The 27,153-nt window shown below is 37.9% G+C and overlaps 1 protein-coding gene across 9 annotated transcripts in view; it reads right to left on the reverse strand.

Moving 5' to 3' along the window:
* The window catches only part of Syx1A (syntaxin 1A), a 71,733-nt gene that overhangs the window by 31,819 nt on the left and 12,761 nt on the right, over nt 1-27,153 (reverse strand). For all 9 annotated transcript variants that reach the window (XR_016141158.1, XR_016141159.1, XR_016141157.1 and 6 more), the window contains exon 3: nt 23,766-23,865. Coding sequence is in view for 2 of the 9 variants with exons in the window: in XM_089084088.1 (XP_088940214.1) it covers nt 23,766-23,865 (100 nt within the window). In the remaining 7 variants the exon portion in view is untranslated. The remainder of the gene's footprint in view (nt 1-23,765; nt 23,866-27,153) is intronic.

Here is a 27,153-nt window from a genome sequence, read left to right on the forward strand (position 1 = left end):
GCTCGTTTTGTTCATATAGACCTGTTAATCATCGATATTTTGCTATTTCCGGTATAACCTGATAGCACGTAATTCCTTTCCAAAAGTCTCCTTGCGATTTTGCGGAGTCTGTGAATTAAAGATCAAGCAAAGATAAAATAAATACGAAATAAAGAGCAAGCGGTAAAAAAAAAATATATATATATATATATAAACTTAAAATTAAATCTAATACATTTTAGATATATTTTATTTAAAATTGTCGCTTCTATTTGCACTGTAACTGCGTTTAATTACTTTTTTATGATATATTTCTGAGAGAGAATTTTCAACAACCTCTAGCATTTTCTTTTTAATTAAATTTAATTATTCAAGCATATCCAAAGAAAATCTTTTTACTAACGTCTCACTAACGTCCCTTTCCTCGAGCAATTATCTTTGCATCCTTTGATTACTCGTATTACTGGCATCAAATGTCGTAACAAATTATAATAGACATGTTTAAATTAAAATTCAATCAAATGTATAAAAATCATATAAAATTAAACGTTACATAATTAATATAAATTATATAAATTAAAAAGATAAAAATAAATAAAAAGAATATAAAGGAGTTATTATCGAGAATTTTCTTAAATCTTGATTTCTAGATCATCAGAATCGTAACATGCCTGTAAATGCTGCATTGCAAATTTAAGCGATAAACATAGTGATAGAATACCTTCTGCGGAACGGATATTTCATTTGCATCGAAACGTTCGACTACGTGAATTCGCCGATTCTGCGATCGTTTCTCCGCGCTCGTAAACTTGCTTGTCGTCCAAACGCAACGCGGATCGATTGAACAGAAACACTTCTGACGGTGTTGCAAAAAACGATGCTGGACGAGTGGAAGCGAGACGAAACGAGACGCGACAAGAACAAATCGGATTATTGCGGGCGGCGAATAATTTCCCGTCCTCGCGTTGTGCGCGACAGGAAATAACCGGGAGCAGCATTTCGAAAACAATACAAATCCAAAAATTGAAATTCTTCTCTGGCGACAAAACGCGACACCTCTACTTTTTTTTTTTTTTTTTTTTTTTTTTTTTTTTTTTTTTTTTTTTTAATTTAAATGTGTGAGAGCTCTGTTCGTGAACAGAATGATGAATATTATACTTCTTCTATATTTATATACAATTGTAATTATTTCCTATATATTATACATTAATTTTTAGAAATTGAAGTGGAAAATTTATTCATATATATGTATATAAATTATACATATGTATATATATATTTTTTTTCCAGTTAAATTTTTTATACTTATATAACACTATAGATAAATTACACAAATTAAATCTCGATATAAATATATATATATATATATATATTTATATATGTGTGTGTGTGTGTGTGTATACATCGAGATTCTACTTAGATCTTATTTTTCATTACTTATATTACTCTTATTAAGCTCTCGTGAATTACGTTGTGTAATTACATCGAGAGGCGACGGTAACTTTTGTCGACGAGCGAGAGAAGTGCGGTAATCAGCGCGAAGCAAGCAAAACTGTCGCGCTACACCGCGCTTTCTCACGTCAGTGGCGCGAAAGCTTGTCGTAAAAGATAAATCGTTCGTGCGCGCGAAAACTTTCCGCCAGTTTCCCGAAGATCCGACCTAGATTCTGTCGGATCTGCGATATTAATGACGTGACGGTGGCACCGGTCGGCTCTCCAGCTAATTTCACCCCGGTGATCATTCGCGAACCTGGAGATTACCATCAAAAATTGTTAAGTTAAGACGAAAGACATTAAGCGAAACATTAGCCTCTCGAGCAACGCGCAAACATAATCGTAATAAATGATACAACAGCGACAAGAGAAAGAGAAAAAAAATAAAACGACTTCTCTAACTGGTGATTATTCTGTGGCGTTCAATTGTTTATCAAGTCAGATATCTTCAAAGTCGCGGAAATGAACAAACGCATATGATTGAATTCGGATGCGAGCGGAAATGAGCCTCATGCTTTGGGATGATCGCCGTTCCTGCTTGCGCGGAATATTTCAACGAAATCCCAGGGGCAAACGTGCCGCGTCACCATCTATGGTCGATCTATCCTCCTCTTGTACCATGACCCACTTAATCCGCCCCAGATCAGCTTCCGCTGTGCCTCCAATCCCCGTCGCATTCCATCGACTACCCTATATTATATATATGGTTTACCGTCCCGGTCTACCCTATTAAACTCGGTAGGGAGAAACGCGGTCCTTAAATATATTAAAGGCCAGCGCGTTGACAATTTCTGCCGTCGCGCGGTCTGACGGTTACAAAGCACTCGCCGTATATTTTTCAACGTTTAGGAAAGACGACATTTTAATGAAACATTTAATGACGCGACAGAATTTAATTAATCAAATACACTAGCTTCTCGCGAGTGAATTTATTTCGTGATAAAGCACTATGGGGGACACAGATATTATTACGTGAACATATATATAAATCGGGTGTTCGTAAGAACAATGATCTGAATTTCGTAATAATTGCTCAAAATATAGCTTTTACTGCGAGTCGAGGATTTGGCATGAAAAGCAAAACTACGACCGTCAAAAACAAAAATCTCTGAACTTTCTTCACGCTTTAAGATTATTATTTTCGATATATATATCAATTTCGAGCATTATAAAAGTGTGTAAATTTGTAAATGATTTTGCCAATGTTACAAGTCATTTTGTTTTGCGTCAAATCTTCAATCGTGCAGAAATAAATCTTATTCTAACTCGCTATCCGGCAATTTCCACCAAACGTTTTCATCCAACCGTTTTTATTCAACGCAAACGTAACAAGCTTATTGACTTCTAAGAGACTTTGACCAAATTTATGTATCGTTAACAGTTAGCACACAGTTACATCGCCAACGGAAACGATCGCACTGTGTAACGAAGGTGTATTATTGCACGCATACGCCGTGCCTGTTGCATCGAAAATGTCCGAACGGCGAATAGAGAAGCAAAGCTACATGACGTCGAGGCTCGTATATCGCTCGTTATATATATATATATATATATATATATATATATATATATATAATGCGTATAATGTATATTATATAATCAAGTCCGTGACAATGTCGCTTTGTCGTGCATCAGCGCACAACAAGCGTATCGCGCGGTTAAGTCGCGACCATTATTCGCGCGATACAATATAACTTCTGGCTGTCCGGCCCGGAGGAACACGGGATTACACGAGTCGCGTGCCGGACTGGAAACGTAACGGGCAAGGACAATGGTCCTGCGCGAGACAATGGCGAGTAACGAGGAAGCCCCCGAAACGTAGGGCAGAGGGAGATGGGGCAGAGGGAATTCGTTCGCGAGAACTCGCGGACTTTATCCGGGACCGCGGCGGAGGATAATCCGCGTGAATTTTAGGTATTTTGAGCGCGTCCGTCCGAGCGGATCGTGTCATTTATTTCTTCGCAACGGCGATTTCCTCGCGTACGCGAGATCTGGCGCGGCTGCGAAATCGCGCTGCGGTCGTAGAAACGGCAATCAACGGCAAAAGTAACAAAACCGCGCGCGCCTCGTATTCTGCTTTAATCAATAAAGCGTCGCGATTAATAGGAAATCGACGATTCATTCATATCTACGACAAGGGGACAAGGAAGAAATGATACATTAGTCATCAGATATCAGCGGGAACGACAATAGCTCTCTCTCTATCTCCGAGTTCAATATGAGACAACACAAACTGTGTGTCATATCTAAGCGAAATTTAAAAAATGCTAAGAGAATGCGATACTTAGAAACGCATATTGGTAAGTTGGAAACACTTATCTTAGCAATATTTTTGAGCAACAAGACAAATTATATTTCGCTAAGAAAACCAAATGTGCCGAATATTTTAATGGTAATTAATAAAATTAAAATATGTTTTTGTTTAAAAGAATTTTATTAGAAAATACATATTAAAATTTAGAGATGGAACGAACTGTGTAAATAAATACTGCAATATAGTTGCTTCCTTATATAGCAGATTATGGAAATATTTTCACAAATGTAATTCATGTAAAATAACATTTTTTCGTGGAATGTTTAATAATAATAATAATAATAAAAAAAAAAGTAAAACATGGCACGGTTCGGTTCAATAATGCGTTATAGAACGTGACTTTTGCTTCGGCTCCTCGAGGCGTGAATTACGGAAACTCCGCTTCGAGTTGACATTCCACGACAGTGAATTTTCTAAAAGTCGATTCACGATTTCTCTCGTTTCCGAGAATCACATTTTTCCGGCCTAATAATTACCCGGCTTGATAATAGAATCTCACGAAGTCAAGCGCGCATATCCGAACGAATCCGAGGAATACGTGGGCGATCATCTAAGGAGGAACGAGTGCAGTCGCGGAATCAGCGTGGGGAAAGGGGGTACGTTGTACATTAGAGTCAATAATTGAACCGAGCTCCCTCGAGAATGCTGAATGTAAGTGCATATTAGCTGCCGGTCGTGCCTCTTCCTCCGTTCTCCGCTCTCTTTCTCTCTCTCGCATGTCATCTCACCCCCAATGTCATCTCCCACGCTCCTTTCATTTCTTCCCCGCTTTCGATATCCAGCGCCAATTTCTGATTTCGTAGTACAAATCTCGTCTTACTACTTCCCCCTTTCGAGAGCACACCATACTACGTTCCCCTCGTTTTTCCTCCCCCGAGGGAGGCCATGCTCGCTTCCGCGCGGCGCGTCCCGCCGGCGGCGAGTTTCAATCCCACGGGATCAGCGAACAGAGGGTGGAGGCGCCGCCGCTATCTATCGCCCTAAATAAGGAACAGAACAGCCTCACGAGTGTTTTTCGTCGAGGGAGGAAAGAAAAAAAAAAGGGGACGATGTCGTTTGACGCGAGTGAGAAAGATGTTGGTTGATGTCCGATAGAAGGCAATCTCTTGCGAGGGGATTACGCGTCGCTGAGAAATTGCGTCAAGCTGAAGACAACATACGTCTTGCTCTCTTGAGAGAATTGCACGAGGAAGAGAAAGCAGAAAGCAAAAAACAATCGAAGGCGCGAGTGTGAGAACGAACACTCGATGTGCGAAATAGCGCTAGCAAAAATACAATTTTTACAAACCAGTTATATAGTGCCAAAAGGAATATAACAAAAATAAAATTGTGTTTTCTTTCACAATAGACGTGATATCTTCTTGAACCTAATCGTTCTCTTGAAGAGCGCTGTAATTGTCGAGATTACAAACGATTCAATATAACACACTAGGATCAAAGCGCGTTTTTGCAAATTCCCTTTATGCGAGAGCATAGTAACATTTTAAAACGATCGCGGTGTGCCGAGATACATTGAATAAAGACATTGAATAAAGACATAAAAGCAACTGATATAGAGGCTTCCGCCGTACTTTGTTCGCAGAATGGTAGAAAGAGAGACATAAATCTCCTCTTAATTGTCTAATGTAGGTGAAGAGGATCCGCTCTCGAGAGATGAGAGAGAGAGAGAGAGAGGGGGGGGGAAAGGGAATCGGTTAAAAGGCGGGAGAAGTTTGCAACCCTCTCTCTCTCCACGGCTGACTCGTCCCAGCTTTTGTCGTCCACCACGACGAAGCCCTTTACGCTTTATGCTTACGCGGCGAGATTACTTCGGGAAAAGTGGCGAGGGCAGTATAGATAACGGGCAAAGAGACGGACCTCGTGGATACTCCCGGTTTCATCCTCTCGGAAAAAGAGAGAGAAAAAAAGGAGAAGGGAGGAACGTGCGCGAACCCTTCTCACAATTCTTCCGCTCCTATTTGTCGACACACGATTTTCCGGCCGTTGCGAAAGCGAAAAATTCATGCGCCATCCTGCACATTGACCGACCGTGATATTCCCTTTGAACGACGGAGTTTCCTTGAGTACGAGAAATACGCCATTCTCGTAAAAAGAATCCGTGCTCGAGATCACTGAGGCTGCGACTCTCGAAAAGTTGTTTTTCGGAAACTTTACCTCGGTAAATAAAACAATTGAAAATTGTATACCGTTGATAATTCCGAAAAATGTATTTATGTCCGATAATATTAATGTGAATATTTTCGAAATTTCAATATTAACATTTAATAATATCTGATGTGTAATTAATATCATTTTAATGGCATTTGAAGGACCCTGTTGTAATATGCGAAAATAATTATTGCGCGGAAAATTGTCCGCTTGCAATTATTTATTAGCCATTTCAAACATCGCCGATGCCCCGTTAATTTAATATAAAAAAGTCGATCTTAAATCGAAACGAAATTCAAGAGTTGAGATTGAGGCATTTATTTTCGAAATCTTGAAATCAAATCTCCACGTTCTAGTTGTAATTGCATTCATAATTTTCAGCACGTCATCTATAGTCACATAAAACAACTCTGATCAAATTGTACCTTGTACTTCTCTTGGGAAAAGTTTGCCCCAACATAAGTAATCGTGTCTATCTATAAACGAGAAATTAGAAATGCACAAGAAATGGCGCGCCGGCGTGTGGAGGCGTTAAGTTCACCTCGGGAATGGCACAGAAAGGAAATCTTCTCGAGACAAGAGACAGCGGCAGCTCGCCGCGGGGGAGCGAGCAGGATCAATAGTGCGACAGAGAGAATTTCGCCAGCCAGTCTGCCGGTGCTTACAAAAGCGGTCGCAACGGCAGAGAGGCAGTCACTCTATGCCAGCCTAGACCGACGATACGCAAGGTCGTGAAATTCAACACGCATCCACGATCTTCGACTTGTCGCTGTCGCGAGACAGTGATACGACCAGGATAGGACTGGCCAATCAGTCAATTTTATTGGCTCACTGCCAACGAAACGACCTCGTTTCAAACATCAAAATTTTATGTTTCACGTATGCACGAAAGAGAATTTGAAGAGAAAAATTTTTTGACACAATTTTTTGCAAAAAATATGCCACGGAATTCATTAAAACTTTACATTAAAAGCTACTAAATTAAACACCATCGATGAATCTTCCAATTCTTTATGGATTTAATAATACTTTAAGATGCGCGATTTATGATAAAATAATGCGGAAAACGCATTTTCAGAGTTTATTTCAAAACAAAAGATATTTTATCATGTGAAGTTGACACGTTAGAAAAAGTGACAGACTTAGATTAAGTACTTAACATAGCAATTAAATTTTTGTCAGTTAGTTACTTAAGTTACATAAATTAAGTAATTATATAACAATTTAAGCATTTTGCAAACTTTGGATTTTTTCCTAATTTTCAAGGAAATTACTAAAATAACGGGATGATTAATACTTAATACTTAAATATAAACAAATTTAATACTTAAATATAAACAAAAATTTGAAAATAGCTTTTTCATATAAAATATAAAAATAAAAAGAAATAAAAAGAAAAAATTTAGAAGAAATTTATATAAAATAATTACAGATCTTCACAAGCCTTTGTATCATCTCTTTTATCTTACAAATTACTAAATTTATTATTAAGTTTATACGTATTTGAAATTGCAGAGTTTGATTTGTAGATTCAGATGTATGTTTGCTCGTTACTAAATACACAGTTCCAAATTGCAAGGAGCAGAACTTCCTTTAGGTTCCCTAATTTAACAATTTAACGTGCTACTTATCATACTCAGCATATCATTTAGCGAATTCATCAAATACATGCATATTTTTGATATACTCATTTGATATACTCATGCTCGAAATAATTGGTGATAACTACACACTGACAGATAGGGATTATCAAAGCGAGGGAAGGACAATAAATCTCAATTGAAACGAGAGAATGCTCTCCCGTGATGTATGTTGAAAAAATTCGTTTTCGCAAACAAGACACGGCAAACTGACTGATCGTTTAACCAGTCATCCCCTTCAGTCGCTTCAGTCAAGGCCGTCACCCACGCGATCTGATACATATCGCGTACGATCTGTAACTTGTAACCGCTATCACCGATGCCGCTACGAACTTGATGACACCTACGTTAACCGCAAGGACCGTTTGATATGCGACATTTTGAAGAAGACGAGAATTTTCAGATTTCAATTGAAATTTGAAGACGCCGTCAGGATTTCAATAAATGTATATATATATGCCAATCTTTACAATAAAGTGAGTTTTGTACGTTAATACTCAGTATTCATTTCTAATAATTATTTCATGACCATTATATAAACAAGTTACAATTATATATACATAAAGTATCAAAATTGAATCAATAATTAAAATTATAAAAAAATGCGATAAACAGAAACTGAAAATTTTATAAAATCTTTATAATCTCCCTGCAAAATAAATAATTATTATTAATAATTTGTCACATTACTTTAATTATAAAATAATTTCATCTCAAGAGCAATTATATAAAAAAAAAAAAAAAAAAAAAAAAAAAAAAAAAAAAAAAAAAAAAAAAAAAAAAAAAAAAAAAAAAAAAAAAAAAAAAAAAAAAAAAAAACAAGGCGTTCACTCGGTATTGAACCAGCAACTTTAGTTAATTCATAATTTTCGATCCATTTCCCGGCCGATCACTTACGCGAATAACACGAGGGGGAGATTAAATGAAGACAGAACCGCCCCATCGCTTATTATGTCCAAGTAACACCTACGCCAAAGCGAATCAAATTCGTCGCCGACGTCCGATCGCTCGATAATGCTCGCCCGTCAACGTCTGTCACTTTTTGCACGCTTTGTGATTAGAATGAATCGAGTGGAGGTTCGGTGTGAGGGGATTTACGTGCTCGACCTTCTGAATCCACGACCTTCGACCTTCCGCATATCCGATTCCCTTCGTCTCTCCCTCTTCGTCTCTCTTTCTCTCTCTTTTTCGCTGTCGCATCTCCCACGCCCGATTTTCCCGGGCGTTTCTCTCGATTATTTCCCAGGAGTTTCCAGAGCTGGTGTCGGCGAGGAGGCCGACGAGGGGTAGGCAGAGCTTAATTGGAGGAGCCAGCTCGCAGGATGAGGACATCGAATCAGCAACAGTTGGCCGGCAACTAATTCGAGGTAGTACGAGTTGCCCGACCGAAAAGACCAGCCTCTCGAAATCCCCTCTAGTTCCTCTCTTTTTTATTTTGTTCGTTGAGCGAACAAATTCGTACAATGCAACGGAAAAAAATGCAGAGGGTTACCGGACGAGTGGCAACAAGTGTCAAGGCCGAGGGGCAAATCAGGGAAATCAAAAGTGATAATTTGCCACTGTATCTTGCATTTAAACCGTGCAAGAGTCAATTGTTATTGTCAAATTAATCCTATAATATAATCCTATAATAATTTCACACTTTCATAGAGTTATCCTCTTAAATTAGTAATAGTTATCGGACGTCGGCGATGATTAGTTATCCTTTTAATTAAAAAAAATTTTGATACACACATTTTTCAATGCAAATAAAATTACAAGTACAGTACGAACAAAATCCTCTCACAAAACATAAGGTGTTAGACAAATTATTGCCTTTTAGAAATTAATTAAAAATATCATCTTATAGCTATTAAAGAGTTTCTCATCTTCAACCATTTGTACATTAAAAAGTCTTGACATTGCTTCGATATTTCAATTAAAAAAAAAAAAATCTAGATTAAATAAATTGAAAAACAAATTTGTAATTAAAATTATAACAATGTCGTTATAGAAAATATTATATTTATGTATGTCGACAACTTGTTTCTTGTCTTTTCTACAGTTCTAAAAAATGGATTCTACTGTAGATGAAAACTAGCAAATTGACTTTTACTTTTTTTTTTATTCTTCTTTAAAAATTATATTGAGATAGCAACGATGTTGTTTTGTCGTTTCTGTGCTGAGGAACGGAGAAAAAGTGGAGAAATAGAATTTTCCTCCTTTAGAAAGCTCTCCTATGATCAATGCTTCTTTCCCACGCGATTACAATAGGTTGCCTTCGTTCGGAAATACGGAATTCGTTGATATAGCGATTTAAGAGTAGACAGCTGAATGACGAAACCCAGACAGATTTATCGACGCGAGTCAGAATTTATAAAATACAAAGCGATATTTTTATTTCCTGGATATGGACGTGGATATGCCAAGAGCCAATCTTTTTTCCATTAGCTGAGAAAGAAAAATAGAGGATGAAGACATGAGAAACTTAAAAAAAAAAAAAAATCATATATAAAAAAATATGGATGTGTATCAAACAAAATTTGTTTATAAGAATTGATATAAATTATGTTATTATAAAATACGTAAATAAATAAAGAATACTGAAAGTTATTTTTCGAAAAGTTCTCAAGTTATAATTAAATAATATATATATATATATATATATATATATATATATATTTCAAAATATTTAATGAAATATTAACTTATTATTTTTCAAACATGGTTGTACAAACAGTTTTGTTATGACATAAAAGATAATACGTACGTGTATTTAATACAATAGATTTTATACAAATTTATTTGAATATATATAAGAGAAATGTATCAAAAGCAGCGTTATCCTAATAAAATTCATTCGCGCATTTAAAATGTCATTTAAAAAATTTAAATGACATATTAAATTTAAAATTAAAATATTGTAATATGTATGTTTAAAATTTTTACTTGTTCTATTATTCCGTGCGTGACGCTTTTATAAATTATATTATATACTTATATAATTGTAAATTACGAGATGAAATCAGCTTACAAACTAAAAGCTGTTATGATGTGCATTGTAAAAAAAATAATTCCAATTCTTTTCTAGGAAAAAGTTTATCAAAATAGCAAGAAGTTATAAATATTAAATGTACAGTGAAACAAATATGTACGGTACGTTCTAATTACACCGATTGTACTTGTGTTTGTTAATCCGATTTCTACAAAGTTACATTGTTTTTGAAGTTCAAGTTCACCCATTTTAACTTCAGATAACAAAAACAACTTTAAATCACGCTCTTTAATTCCGCTAAGGAACTCAATTTTTCATCCATTTAATGTATTTTTTTTTCCAAAACAAATGAATTTTCGTGAAAAAGAATTTGTATAATTCTTACTCCTCACGTAAATAATTTTTATTGATCTTCCCAGTCTTGTTTCTTTATAAATTTTACGTCTGTGCTCTGTTTGGTTGCAAAATACTTTTTATCGTCGGATAAAATAAATTATTTCTCTCTCGTCTAAGGAACGTACATTTCCAGCTGACGTGTCTCCACGCGGATAAATTCGTCGCGCGATCCCGATATCCGAGCTCGTAATCTTACTAACGCACGCATTCACGTAAATCGATACGCAAACTTTCGCCCACCCTCCGTCGCCGTCCCCCTGCACTCGAAAAGGATTCCTTCGCTCGATTCCATGGCATCGCACTTTCTGCCCTCGAGCCCTTTATGTGCGTCCTCTTCCGAGCACATGCTCGCGTCGCACCCACGCGCCGCACCTACGCAGGTGCGACTGAGACAGCCTTCATCCTAATCCTCGCGCGTATCGGACACCTTGCTCGAGCTTCCTTCCTGCCTTCATCCCCTGGTGGTATTTTCCTTCGTAAATACGAGCGGGCATCGAATCTCCTCTGGTGGTTTCCCATTCAACGTAATAACGCACGAGAGAAAAGCAAACATTTGCAACATTTGCGACGGCGTAGGAGGAAAATACACGTGACGTTTTTACGTCGGCGAGACGAAGAGTCGTTTCAGGAAATAATTAATCTTTAATTATTATGCATATCTAGTTAAGATAAAACAAAGCAAAGTGTAAGACGCGCAAAGCTGTGAAAATCAAAAGGTATCGCGACCTTTTGAAAAAAAAAAATAGATTAAAATTATCAAGAAAGACGTAAGTATCATGAAAATATTATTTTTCGTAATACTTAAAAGTATGTAAAATTCTGAAAAATTGTAATCCAAAATTAATTGAATAATATTAAATAAAAATATTAAATAAAATTAATTGAAGAATATGAATCAAATATGATATAATATGATATGATATAAATAAATTTATATATATATATATATATATATATATATATACATGCTGTAATGTTTAATAGTTAATACTTGAATGTCATGCGACTTTTATCTTGTATAATATAAAATAATAATATCAACGAGACGTGTCAAACGATAATCCTTAACTCTTTGTTGATTATTATTGAGAGAGATTAAATGTCAAATTTAATTGAGAGTTCCAGATGGTCCTAATTACCACTCGACCTTTCATATTATTAATATTAACATTTATTCGGAATGCGTCAGGCAGTCTGGGCATAGACGTATCGATTATTTAAATACTACGAAACCAACACCGACGCATCGAGGGACCTAATTATGCAAATAATCGATAGCAGATACTTTTGAATTGATATTGCGAGCGGTACTATCGAGGGAAAAACGTCTTGACACAAGCGAGACAAGGGATTCAACGAACCGATTAGATAATATTGTTATCGCATCGAGCATCATTGCAGAGACCAACGTCACGATGCATCAAAGCGAATAGCCTGCCGAAATATTTCCCGGATCTTCTCGTGACATTATATGATATCGCGAAACGCGAACGGAGCCAAGATTGTGCCATTTCTATCGAGACAGCTCGATATTTTTCGTTCATATCTCGCCTGTCATATTGGCAATTGACTCGAAAGAAAGAGGAAGATAGAAAGCGAGAAGTAACCGTCAGTACGACCGTAAATTCACGATCTGTGAATCTCTTAAATCGACTGACAAATAGATATTTTTACAAAAAGCTACCCGAGCACGTCAATATATGCATATAGCAGGGAACAAAGTAAATTAGTTGTATATATAATATAAATAATATAAATATATAATATATAAATAATATAATATAAATAAATATGCCTGAATATGCTGACGTATTTACGTAATTTAACGTGTTTTGGTTTAATTTAGAAATATTATTAGTATTCATAAGCTTACAGAAAGAGATTATTTCATGAAACATGAATACCGTTTTTTTTCCAATTAGCAAAAATAGCTTTGTTTTTTTTACAATTAAATCTAACTTCTACGCCCGAGTATCTCGCGTGTTGAAATTTCATTCACGATAAAATTTTAATTTTTACGTGAGTGTACCGAATAAAATTACGATATGAATAAATATACAACAAAATCTATAGTTTTACATTATCAGAAAAATTCGGCACAAAATATCTTATTCTTTCAAACTCGATTGCAATCGAACCTTTATCTAAAATAAAAATCAGCAAATTAGGTCCGTGCATGCCGCTGATAAAAACTGAAGCTATTTATATCCTTTCACGAGAGAGTCAATCCGCGGAGAATAATAACATATAAACGTTTCTTCTGATTGGAAACGCCACTATTCGGCAGCGTTCGCCATCAGCGTGTGAAATCTCCCTCTCGGGTGATTCCACGATGTCGTTTAGGCTTTCCTTAACGAAAGCGTACCTCCTGTAAGGCCGCGATAAACCGCCAAAAGACGGCTCTATCGCGAACGAACACCCTCGTCGGCCAGAGAAATCTTTTTCAGCGGAGAGAGAGAGAAAGAGAGAGAGAGAAAGAGAGAGAGAGAGAGAGAGAGAGAGAGAGAGAGAGAGAGAGAAAGACGATCGGGAGAGATGTGCAACTACGACGGCACTAAGTAATCCCGTGAGTCCCTTCGTCTGATTATATTTCCTTCTATCAGCCTGAAATTGCAGCCGCTCGAAATTGCGATAGCTGTATACTCTGTCTCTTCATCTCCCAAAACCCAAAGCGTCCGGGATTTATTTAGGAATCTCCGGTCGACTAATCAATCTCATTTCTACGAATCCATGCTGTCGTACTTTTTTTTTACTATTCTTTCCTCCACATCTGAAACTGTTTTTATTAAATAAAATCAACATTCAACCGCCAGTCATAATAACTTCACTCGTCTATATATCGAAATTTACTATGACGCGATTGTCATATCTGTCAGAGATTACATTTCGCAAGCCGAGCAGAAATTTAGGCGCTATCCCAAATCGAATGAGAAAAACTCATAATTTATAAACGTTATTTTTAGTCACAATGTCGTATTTGAGATGGATTCTACAAATTACGGATGCCCTCCCGCCCCTCATCCTCGCGCCGAACTTCGAGGCGCAATCACATCGAGCGTAATTGATCAGCCGCAATGGAAATTGGATCGCGCGCGCGCGCGCGTCAGAGGGATTAAATGTCACGGCTGGTATTTTTTTCGCGAGTGATATATTTTTTCGATATACGATATGGGCATACGTCGGTATTTTTAGCACCCCCCCATATCATGACTAACCCGTCCTCCCACGTCTTCGAATTGCGTAGGACCGCCGGAGCAACACATTGATAACAGCATTTCCAACTATCCTGGCGATGACGCGAGCAACGCCGGCAGCCTTCGCATCGTGCCACGTAACATTGTGCCAAACTTGCCTACGCCGAGTCCGACGAGGAGAACGACCTAATTGTTTCACGAAAGTAAACTTCGCGCGCGCGCGCGCGCGCGCACGAATTAGCTCGACGTCGTGCGACACGCCGCTCGTCATCCGTCACAACCTTGGCTAAACTCCATGGCCATGGAACTAACACGACGGTTATTGTTGTAGCAAATGCGCAAATGTGCAGGTGTACACATTCGCGCGGAAGGCATCTCTCATTTGCATAGCGAATTACGTCCACGTCAGAGAAAATCCATCAGCGATGCGCGGTGCGATAAACTTGAAAAGAGCAACGTTTAGAAATCGACGTCGTACTTTGTGAAATTATGACGAGATGCAAAAACGAAGGAGAGATCTCAACGGCAAAAAAACGAAGTGCGAGATGTTTGCTTCGCGGTTAACCGCGTCGATTAACGACGCTTAATTAAACCGCTCCTCCGCGGTTTTTCTTTTGCACAACAGCAATTTTCACAGGGGGCGAGCCAAGCGTTGAGATCAACTGTTGCTCTCAATTTCTCTTTCATCATTTTCTTTAATATGTTGAGGGATTTGCTGGAGTCACCTTCATCCCTTTTCTCCCCATTTTCGTGAGAGCGAGGAACTGAAACGAGGAACGAGATAATTCGTGCATCTCGTGGGTAATTCCATCTCGTCCCCTTTGGTCGGTCGAGGGATGATCGGTTCCGGCCGATGTAGCGGATGCCAATGGCAAAAGTCAATTTCTTGTCGGAAATGGCGATAAAAAAAAGAACTCGATCGGTCAACTCTCTGTAACCATTTCTAACCACTAATTAGACACCACAGGCGGAAATCGATTCATCGCCGTCGAATATCAATAGAGAGAAAGAGAGCGTCTCGGACTTGCAGCAGAAATAACTCAAAAAGAGAAATATATATTTCTCTATTTTTCAGGATCCGGATATATTTTAGTGCCTCACGGCCATACAAATAGCCACCTATCATGGGATCAGCGAAATGCTTTTGCTGAGCAACACAGTCTCGCTTTTATATGGTGCTCGTTCGATTTCGGACGTATCGATTTACTCGTTACCGTGACAGCCGCTGACAAATCTGTCTCGCAGTTTACGCGGTTTTCTCCTACGACTTTTATCCTACGGATTTTTTAACAACCACACTCGCAAACACACTCGTCCGCTATAGATTGCATTCGTCAAATTCATATAAACTGTCAGATTTATACAAATAAAAAATTATATATAAAACAAATTTTATATAAATTGTCTCTAAAACGTCTACCTATAATTCTTCTTTGCAGTAATATCTTTGATCAATTCCTTTTTTTTTTATAGAAATACGAAGATAGCAGAATATTTCAAATTATCAAATTGCAAACAGAAGGCTTTCAGCAAATGAAACTTTAACGATGCAAACAGATAACACAAAAGTTTATGTTTGACTTAATTTCAAGTAAACTTTGCAAATTAAGAAAATGTTTGTGTATAATTTAAATGCTAAGTTTAATCTCAAAAAGTTAAAAGAAATAATATTTAATTAAAACTCCGAAAGGAAAAAGAAAATCAGCAAATTCATCATAGATTTTAATTTCAAGTAAATTAAAATATTTTAATTGTCATCTCGTATTATTATTTTTGTAGTGTACGGTACACGGCAAAATTATTTATCGTGAGATCAAAACAGGATGAAGGGAGATTGGTTCATGACAATGTTGTAACATTTCTGAATGGTAAAAGATTAATTACGTTGTCAGCACTCCACTTGTTGACGCAACGTTCCGTTTTGTCGGTGTATAAAAGCCTAATTACGGGATCTCTTAGACTTCTATCGAAAACAGAATTTCAAGGAGGAATTTTCGTTCGTCTCCGGGCACGAGCGACACATTTACCGAGAAATGAAATTTTCGTGTCACTCAAACGACGTCGACGCCACGCATCTGTGTGTGTGTGTGTGTGTGTGTGTGTGTGTGTGTGTGTGTGTGTGTGTGTGTGTGTGTGTGTGTGTGTGTGTGTGCGTGTGCGTGCGTGCGTGCGTGCGTGCGTGCGTGCGTGCGTGCGTGCGTGCATACGCATATAGCCGTAGACGATGTAAAAGCGATAAAAAAATTACAACATCGTTCCGTGTCACGTGCCTCCATGCGCGTATAAAACAGGTTTTCACCCTGTAACTTCAGCCCCGACAAACTTAATTTTCCATGCGCGAGGAGGAGCTCGCGCGCCGTCGTCAGGAAATAATAATAAATTGGCTTCGGTATATGCACGTATGTAAAGAGCTAGGGCAAACTTCGGTTCCCTAAGGTGAGAAGAAAATATCTGTCGCATCTGATAAAAAAGTATATATTCTGTGGCGCAAGGCTGTTTTTCAGGAGCAGAACGTGATTAATTAAACTCCATCGCGATAATTACAATATATTGCGATAGGATTTCTTCATATATTTAAAAACGGAAGGTCTCTTTGTCCTAGTTTTCTCGACTTTTACATGTTACACCCGTACGCGTTTGTCCCAGTTTTCTTCTTCTTTCTGAACTCTTGAATTCGCACGAAGGCACAGTGTACAACGAAAAGCAAAATTTTCTATATATTCTAATTTATAGCGACACGCGATATAACTCACACCGTGAATTTCGATTCAATTCTTCTCAATATGCATGCGAGAATATGCACGCTTCGATTGCGATCCGTCGCGCTGGTAAAATGTAAACGGAAAATTTACATTCCCGAACAGATGCAGACACGACGAACATATTTTATAACGTCGTGAAGATAAGAGAGAGAGAGAGAGAGAGAGAGAGAGAGAGAGAGAGAGAGAGAGAGAGACACATGTATCGCAAGATGAAAAGCGAAAATACCCGCAGTTTTTCTCCAATAATACGCACGTGCCTTGCATCAGCACAAAACTTTCTCTATAACATAGTTACGTCCTTTAAAAAATTAATTTATATAATAATAATTTAACAATTATATACACACGTTTCAAGATAATCCGAAGCGGAGAAAACTCTTTTTTCATGCACGTACTATTCTTCGCAGCCATGTAAATCTTTATATCGCTTATTTAAAAATTAAAACTATAATTTCCAAATTGGAAATAAATAGATACATTAATCGTATACATTAATCGTACAAAAAAAAAAATCATATCAAAAGCAGCCAATAAACACGTCTTAAAGAACTTCTCGTCGTATTGTAAACGCGTAAATACGCAGTAAATCATCGTTTTATACAATAATTCAGGAGATAAGCTCGCCTCAAGCAGATTCAGCGCTTTTTCCAGGTGGAATTTCCCGTAAATTCCTTCACGTATATATATATATATATATATATATATATATCGGAGCAACGTTCCACGCTATTCTCGTATACAAGATTGGACGGAGTCTTCCAGGACGTTGTGCCACGATCAACCCGGTAACGTCGAGCATGAATTATCCGCCATCTGAGCTTGGCACGGCGATTTGTCGCGTACGTTACAACTGTCGCGCCTGCATCTGCCACCCTGACAGACAGCGAGGGTTAACGGTGTATATCTGCGTAAATGTTCCGTGCCGTGAGATGATAGCCGTTCCACATTCGAGCGCGCATATCAATGTTGAAAATGTCTATTTTCTAGCGAAAACGAACTCCATCCAATCTCTGTGTCAACGCTAATGAATTTCGACACCTGTTTCGACTCTCGATTCTCGTTCCCCGGGGGAAAATGCATTTGAAATGCACGATAATAGGTATACATATTTGATCCGTATCGTAACAGAAGTCAAAATTCTGACACATTATACGTCAATTTTGATTATATTATTCTGCGTACATAAACAAGCACAACGCGGGGCTAATATTGCGATATTTTATCTCCGCTGAATATTTGCTCTCAATATTTTTTTATTTTCTGATGAAACATCCAAGGTACGATTACACTGATTGTGGCCATGAGGAAAACCAATCGTACGTATATATTCCCATATTTAGCTAGATGAGCAAAGTGACTTTGGCGAATATTAATGGATCATATATTTCGTTCTTTTCGGCAGTTTTCAATAATGGAGAATGAGAAACTGTAAAAGGCTTGTAAAAAGATATATATAACTATGGTTACTAGGCCCTGTTATCCATCAACGTCAACCTGTTGCAAGTTACATTACTCTAGCCAACTTTATTCAACCTAAAACCTACTCAGAGAAAAGTCGATTGGCGGTTTTAATCGATTTAGTCCAATGTCAAACAGGAAATGAGGATTAGACAAGCGCATCTGGCGATAAACGTGCGGATAAGAACACGGATTGTCTGCTTAAGGGATTCCACCCGAAGTACTCTTGTCGAGAGTTTAACTGGAAAAGTAATCCATAAAGCTACATCTTTTTCACATTTTAAATTACGAGAGTCAAATCGGTCAAATGTCAGAGTTCTATATAAATATTACGTAAACATAATCTATGTATGAAACTGCTACTTGATATTTTTTTACGTGCAGATATATTTTTAATATCGTATAATTAATATAATCTGGTGACGTACCGACGTACCGAAAAGTATTGAAAATCGATCGGGTGAAAAATTTCACGGGAGCATCTCGACCGATCACGTCACGCGCATCAAGAATCGTTCCCTTTAAATGGACCTCGACGGACCACTGGTTCATTTTTTCGCGGTCTCCCAGTTTAGAAACGCTCTCATCCGTTCTCGCTGATACGCGGCAGCTGGCGGTAGATCGGATCGATGAGCGGCGTCGAGTAACTCGAGTGCCGCCTCTCCGTCGCACTGACTTTTCAAGCTATTTTTAGCGCAGGACTATTCCCGTGATACTATTTAGCAGCCTCGACAGGTGGTGCGCGTTCATACGATGCTGTAACAGCGCGCGCGCGTGTCACGCAGATTAAAGATTTTTTTATTATATTTACATAATCGCGCGCGATGCGAAAACGAAGCGCGCGCTCCGGACGATGATTCCTTACGATTGCTACAGCGCGAAGGGGATTCATTAATTTTATGCAATAGAACATCGTCCTACAAGACGATAATTGTTCGAGAACGCGATTTAATTTTTCTTCATTTTTTACAGTTATCATCTAATATCTTCAATAATCTTTTATCTTTGCACAAGACTTATCTCACGCGACAGACTTGCTATAGTTAAGATTTGCATTTTAAATTATTACGATCGTATTTACGATCTTCGACGAATGATTATGGATCATTAGCAATTGTTCCGCGCAATGAAACGGTCCATACATAATAACCGTATCTAAATGGCGTTTTCATCTTCGCGATTGGAAATACGTGGCGTACGCTTAAATGTTATTAAATTTAATCTCAAAAACATTAGTAGCACTTAATGTGGTGTGCACGTGGTACACACATACGTGCGACGGACGGTGCGGTAGGAAGAAAAATCAATATTGCAAACGAGAACGGAATTTACATTGTGAAATTTTCGCTGCACTTCCGCTAACAAAAATAACAAGCCCCGGAGGGTCTCCAGAGGTTAATCAACGGACTTGGAGGGCGAAAATAGGGGGAGGGAGATGAGCTACTAATTAAAACGATTGTCCGCCGAGGACAATGCGCGACATATCGCGCGTTGTATATTTAACGAATATCATACGTCATTAGCATGCGGAAATGTGCGACGGTGATTCGCGACGTGTGAATAATTCCTGCATATTATAGGGAAGTTCCGGCCCATGAGCGGGCGAGCGGGGTGGACAACGACGATTGTTTCGCGGCCTCGAGCGCGTAAGTGACGTGGGAACGATCGATTATCGATCCGTTTCGCCGCAACAAATGCGTAACGCCAATCCCGCGGGGTGTCACGGCGTCGTCGTTAACCGTAATCCGCGCGCGTGCCTCTAAACGAGGCATTCGGCGCAGCGACACAGTTTCTGTAAAACCGTTTAACCCGTTTCCACCGCGATCGCCGCGAGCAACAATATCGACGTGCACGAGGCCCGATTATCTTCATCTCGTCCGCGTATTCACAACGAGGCGTTATCCGCGTTATCCGTGGACAAGTCCCGCGTCGCGTTTTCGACGTTTAATTCTCACCGCCGTTTGAATCCGGATCACAATCGAAAGGCGACAATCCAATATCATTATCAATTTTATTCTTTATTTAATTTACTTTAAACCGGTGATTATAAAAAAAATTTTCGAACATTTTTTTTTTTTTTTTAATGGAATTTTCATCGCAACAGAGTTATTGCTCTCTTTGTTGATATTGACTGATGTATCTTCTTTATGTTCGATTTGCATTTAAATTTTTATTTATGATTACATGTGTACATACAGAGTCGTTAATGTATATGTCGATTAGGAAAAGAGACACGCGGGAAATATTATTATTATTATTATTATTATTATTATTATTATTATTATTATTATTGTTGTGGAGCGAGCAATTGAAGTAACAGTAAAAGATAAAAGCTGCATAAAAATAAAAATAAAGAGCCAGGATTTTTTTCTCCTCTCTCGCGAGAAGAACACATTTCGAATTGTCGATTCTCCAAGTTTCAAAAGATCTCTCATCGTAACCCCGATCGTTCGCAACTATGAACTTTTCGTGTAAGCTCCGCAGGCTTTTGTAAACAAATTGGCACATTACGTTGTTATCGTGTGTCGCGACGATAGTACGCTATCGCTGAATTGAATCTCGACGAATAGATTACATATACGTCTTACGTTCCCGTTTCTCTGGCACTGTTTCGTTCAAGCATCGACGGCTATCGCGATGCGGCTACATTACAAAAAGCCGCAATAAAACGTAAGTGTCCGAAGGCACACGTGTGTGAGTTCATACACACATGGACGGATGGAGAAACCTCTTTGACGTCTATCTAGGGCTTAGCCGCCTCGCCGTCAGAACTTCTCAGGCAGGACAGAAGAGCGAGGCTAAAAGAGACCGAGCGACAGATAACTATGGAAATACACTCGCCTTCCTTCTCGAACAATAGACCGATACGTACGAACATACGAGATCGAGGAGATTAAGGAGCAATGATAATACAGGAATATATCGAATAATTTAAGCTAAGGGTAAATTATCGCTGAATAATCCCGATAGGCAAGGTCGAGGTATTAATAGTAATTAGCAGACGTTGCTCCCTCTCGTACCGGATATTACTTAATCCCTCCAGTTGCGGTAGGTTAATCTACTTGCTCGAAATTATCGACAAGCTACATAGGAACGCACTGCATGTTTGCGCGACATTTACCCAGATTTCTAAACGGATCAGATCATGAAACAATAGCATAAATTAGCGTAACATAGCTTTCATTTCCTCCGTCATTTCTCGGCATTCATTTTCTCATAAGATTCATAATGTTTAAATATTTATATATGATTTTGCGCTTTTTATCCATGTGAGACTTGATTATTTGTAAAAGTTGTATGTAACAAAGTAAATAATTGCATTAATTTTATAATATCAGCGAATAATCTAAGAATCTCGATTATTTCTTAAAATATTAATTTTTACCAAATCAAGATATATATATATATATATATATATATATATATATATATATATTGCATAAATTTTGAATTCCTCTACTTATATCCACACAGGGTAATTCCTCAAAATTCTTCTGAATTCTTCTTAATTCTTTCTTCTAGAAGCGTTTCGTAATATTAATGGTTGTTTTGACAATCCACGGTCTTTTCTAGGAAGTTCAAGGCAACACAGTCGGCAGAAATATCAATTAATGATTAATCCGCGGCAATGATTAATCGGCTCCAATTCGATTCATAAACAAAGGGTTAGGAACCGCAGCCGTCGCAAAACACGCGCATTCCTGCGCGCGCGCGCGCGCAAACGCCTACTCGTCGTATCGACGGGGGAGTGAAGATATAAGAGATGACAACTCAACCTCGGCTGCTGGCACAATGGCAACCAGGACAAGGACGATTACCACAGTGTGAGCCTTCTCTCTCTCTCTCTCTCTCTCTCTCTCTCTCTCTCTCTCTCTCTCTCTCTCTCTCTCTCTCTCTCTCTTCTCCCCCTCTCTCTCTGCTTCTTGGGTCTTCCTCCTATCCTCTCTTGCAAACATCCTGGCCACACCACTATCTCTTTCACCTCTTCTCTTCAGCAGTCACTTTTCGAATTTAACCGGTCTCCCGCATTGCATTTCCCGCTATTGAATTCGCCGGCGCCGCGCTTGTCGGAATATCAGAGATCTCGATTATCACTGCGCGAAACTGCGAAAGCCAACACGTCGGATTCCTCGGTAGTTGCTCGCAATGAGCGGGAGAATTATAATGGAACATCCTTCGGGAGAAATCATTTCACCGAGTCTTTTCAATTAACGGCTGTTCAAGCTTTCGTCATCGATTCTCCCGATCGGGTTACGCTTTATACCGGCGCGAAAGTTTACAAGCCTCGTTAATTCTTTCGAGTCGACGAATTAAATTAAATTAAATCATCAATGTTCTCTCGAAAGATCATTTCCCCAGCGGTGCTGTATCAGGGATTCGATAAATCCAAAATATTTAATATGCCAAAAATCCGATAGTTCCCGCCCGAGGAAACTGCATGCGCAAAATTCAATGCAACAGTATATTTGAAGTTCGTGGCATTCCGTTGTACGTCACACTGTGTTCCAATAATAAAATGTCGCGCTGGAATATCGGATTTCGGTGTGCGGTGTGCTCGGCGAAAGCTTTTTAGCAAATAACGCGTGCGTTCGGCCGAATGAAATATTCAGCACCGACGTTCGAAGATGAGCGGGATGTATCTCGACGAGGAACGAGGGCAACCGACCGACTTGAAAGCGCGCTGATGTCGAGTAAATCGACCTTAGAAAGACGGATAAGTTATTGAATTATGTAGTACAGTGAGCAAATTTGAATTTGACTCTTAGCAAGCCTCCGACGGAGGAGGAGATCGCGGAGGATCAGCGGTTAACCGGGAACAAAGGGTTGATTCGCCCCATCCGAATATTCACTTTGCTTCTGACGATCGGTGGCCGAGATGAATATGCGGCGTGTTATTTATATTAAATGACATAATTGTTTAATATAAATAACAGCGATTAGATCTCGACATAGCGACGAGTTCGATTTTCGATGTGCTATAAATACAAAAAAAAAAAAAAAAAAAAAAAAGAGAGAAAAAAGAAAACAAAATATTACGCAATAACCATCTTGTATTTTTTTGACGAATAAATAGAGATTATTTTTATCCGGTTGTGTATTAACAAGATTTCCAATGTACCGATTTGAAATTGTATCGATTTGAATCTCACATAAATGATCGCATCGAGCAAACAGACGCGTCGGTGTTAGCACAGAATGCGCTAATATTTGATCAAGCTCGGTTATCGTTAAATTTAATTCTCAGGCTGGTCGTCGCATATGACCAACAAATTTCCAGAAATTTTCACGTTGAACACGATTTCCGCTTTTTGCCTTCGGAAACGCTAATCGAGCTCGTAGGATATATCCACACGTACCTCGCGTAAGAAATGGGGTAAGTAATACAAGGTGATAAATTAAACTCACTCTCGTCGGTCTGCGGCGCGGAGAGAATGGCGCTGTGCTTTTTCTTCACATCTTCCACATTCGTCTGGATCCTATCTATCATTTCGCGGATCTCCTCCACCTGTGGGAAAAACACACATGTCAGAGTCAGCGGCAGTTGGCTTAAAGCTTTGTCAAATTTATTCGTATCTCGCAAATTCGATATTGTCACGAACTTTTATTAAACATATCATTTTCGAAGAGCGATGTAAATCTAAAGTTTGAAAATCTTGACACAACTTATGCCGCATTAAAAAATTGATTTACTTTATTTTAAATTTTATAAAATATTTCAAAACTAAGTTTATTAGCCATTTTGTATGAAAAATAAAATAAGATGTAGGAAAATTCATAAAAAATAATCGATCATTGTTCAAATTATAAAAACACTTGAAAATATTCATACATGTATATACATTTTTTTTATTATATTCCACATGTAATAATCGAAGATATTAAAAATCGATATTATTTAATTGCAATATTATATATATCTTAAGATTTGTTAATGCAATTAAAAATAATTTACATCCATTTTGAATTATTACTTTTAGAATATAACTAATAGAATATAATAAAACAATTAACATTATAAAAGTTAATAAAAACATTAAGAAGTTATCATATAGAAACACATTAGTAAAATTAATATTTTATCAAGTTAAGAGTATTATAGAGATATATCTTTAATAAAAAAATACGGCCTTGTCAAAAGAGTAATGAGAAAATAAGCACTCGATTATATTGCTGATAAAAGTAGCCAATGTAAGTAGTTGAGGTCGATACACATTACATCGCGGACACTAGTCTACTTAAGTAGTATAGACGTAATTATGGTCAGAACGAGGCGCTCGCCGCAAGTAGTGCAAACCGCGCTTGGTCAGACGCTGATCACATACACTTGCGCGTAAGTCCGCGCATATGCTTTCAAAAATTTTAAGAAAAAATATGCAAAGCTATGTAAATGTGTAAAAGAAACACAAGAAAGTAAAATATTTATACCTGAAAGTATATATATTCGATAAATATATATATTTATATCTGAAAATTTTTTAATTGAATAAACTATGAATTGTCCTTTAACAGCGATACGATCAATAAAAATATTGACGTGTACTAATTTTGCGTAATTATTTTTTACCTCGATTAAAGTCTTTACGTAAGAATGTTATAAAGTATAATATAATATTACTTTTAAAAAAGTCGTTCCATTTATCGATACAAGAAAAGATATAACTTACATGAATGTTCCTGCCTAATAAATCATGTGTCAATTTATATTTGACATGCAACGTTGCATAAATGGGATAATGTAGGGAACACGAGAACCGCTTCGACAAAGTTCGAGCGCTGCAAATTTCTTAACTGTAAAGAGCTCTTCGCTTCTCGCTCCTTCTTGAAAAGATTCTTAGCGAGAGACCTAGATCGCGATAAATTTCAAAAGCTTTTGTTTACATATGCTTAGCGCGATTTAATTAGCAAAAAAAAAAATAAAAAGCTAAACCTGATCAAACCTAGATGATGATGTATCTAGCGTAAGACCAGACGAAATCTCATCGATTGACTTGCTGGAAAAGGATGCGCCTTTCTTCCTCTCTCTCTCTCTCTCTCACACACACACACACACACACACACACGCGCGCGCGCGCGCGCGCGCGCGCACACTATTTGATGCAATTTCGTCTGACTCATCGGGATTCTACGTTGCTTCATCGTAAGATAGATGAAACGATGTCGGATGTTAGCTAGTGCCGTCGTCATCGTCGTCGAGATGACGGTAATCTGGGAATTCACTACAGAAATTCGCCAAAGGGAACTCCAAGAGACAGCCACGAACGGATAATCATCTTGAAGAATGATTCGATCCGTAAACGTTAACTGTTCCGCTCCAGATCTGCTCGACTCTAATCCCTTTAATAGGAGATTCGCGATGACGATACTTGATAGATAGAGCAAAGCGTGACATAATTTTAATGATTAAATTAATTCTAAGAACTTGACAAGGTCGGTTATCAATAAATAAAATACATTCTAAAATATAAAATCGATATATATATATATATATATATATATATATAAACTAAATAATTTATATATATATATATTTAATTATTTATTTATTATACATATATATTTTCATTATTTATATTTATATATATATATATATTTTTTTTTTAGCTACTACTAAATGATAAAGACGTCAGCTGTTAAAAATATATAAAGAGTAATGAGATCAAATTCAATGAAGCTACATTTTTCACAATAAAGTAACAAGTTTAACAAAAAAAATCATCGCGTCTATCTTGAAGCTGCTCGTATCGTGTATAAAAAGACTCGTATGGATCTTGTTAAAGGATAACCGTAAAACGGTAAACGATAACAGGATAGATGATCGATATCGAAGGATGACATCCCGTCAAGAACTTTTTCGTCGTAACGACCCCCCTCCCTCCCCCTCCGCTCGACACACAAAATGTACATTGTTTCGTGGATAGGAACGTGTCTCGTTAGTGCCATCCTGCATCACTCGCGGCGCGCATTCTTGTAAGCGCGCCATTTTCATCCCGCTCGATTGCACGCCCGTGTGGCTCGCCTATTCGGGGTGCTTCCCGTTACGACTACCCCCCCCCCCGCGCCTTACAACTGCATAGTGCATAGACTGCATCGCGTTTACATACAGGGCGCACGAACGCGAGCTTCGTAGAATGGATAGCCTAATGGCTGCTACGACGACACATTTCGGCATACTCGAAACGCGCGCGATATATCGCGGCGGCACGTCTGCGTATCGATTTCGCGTTAACCCCCTCAGATCGGTATTTTTTGCGTCGCCCTTTGGAACGAAATTTTCCCGATGTGTGTGAGACTCTCAATCTTACGTCTCTCATAGAATTTAAAAATAGAAAGAGAGATTAAGATGTTTCCACGTGTTCGCAAGATATGGTATATTATTTTATCGCATTAAATATACTATGTTTTCATTGTTGATAAATGATCAGTGTACAAGTGTTAATTATCACGCTACGCAAAATAATGTTTTGTTAATGTGATAATGAGTATGAAAATATGAATTATTACCTATGTATGTTTCCTCGAGCAACGTTAACGCGATGTATGGCATTTATTGTATGCCTTGATAATTGTCATATACTTTAATTAAAGTATTATTCACTCAACAAGTTTACAAATTTACATTCGACAACTATAAAAAGTTAATAAATTTTAAACTTCTGTTACAAAAATTAGGATTAAAACATTTATTTAAATTATCAAAAGACTTGAGAGTCTAAAAGTTAAACATTAAACAAGAAATCGACAATTGGAAATAATGTTGGATAAGGGGTGCAAAATGAGTACGGAATTATTTAGT

Source organism: Pogonomyrmex barbatus, unplaced genomic scaffold (assembly GCF_055798465.1).
Source record: "Pogonomyrmex barbatus isolate J1 unplaced genomic scaffold, ASM5579846v1 scaffold8, whole genome shotgun sequence".
Classification (NCBI taxonomy): domain Eukaryota; kingdom Metazoa; phylum Arthropoda; class Insecta; order Hymenoptera; family Formicidae; genus Pogonomyrmex; species Pogonomyrmex barbatus.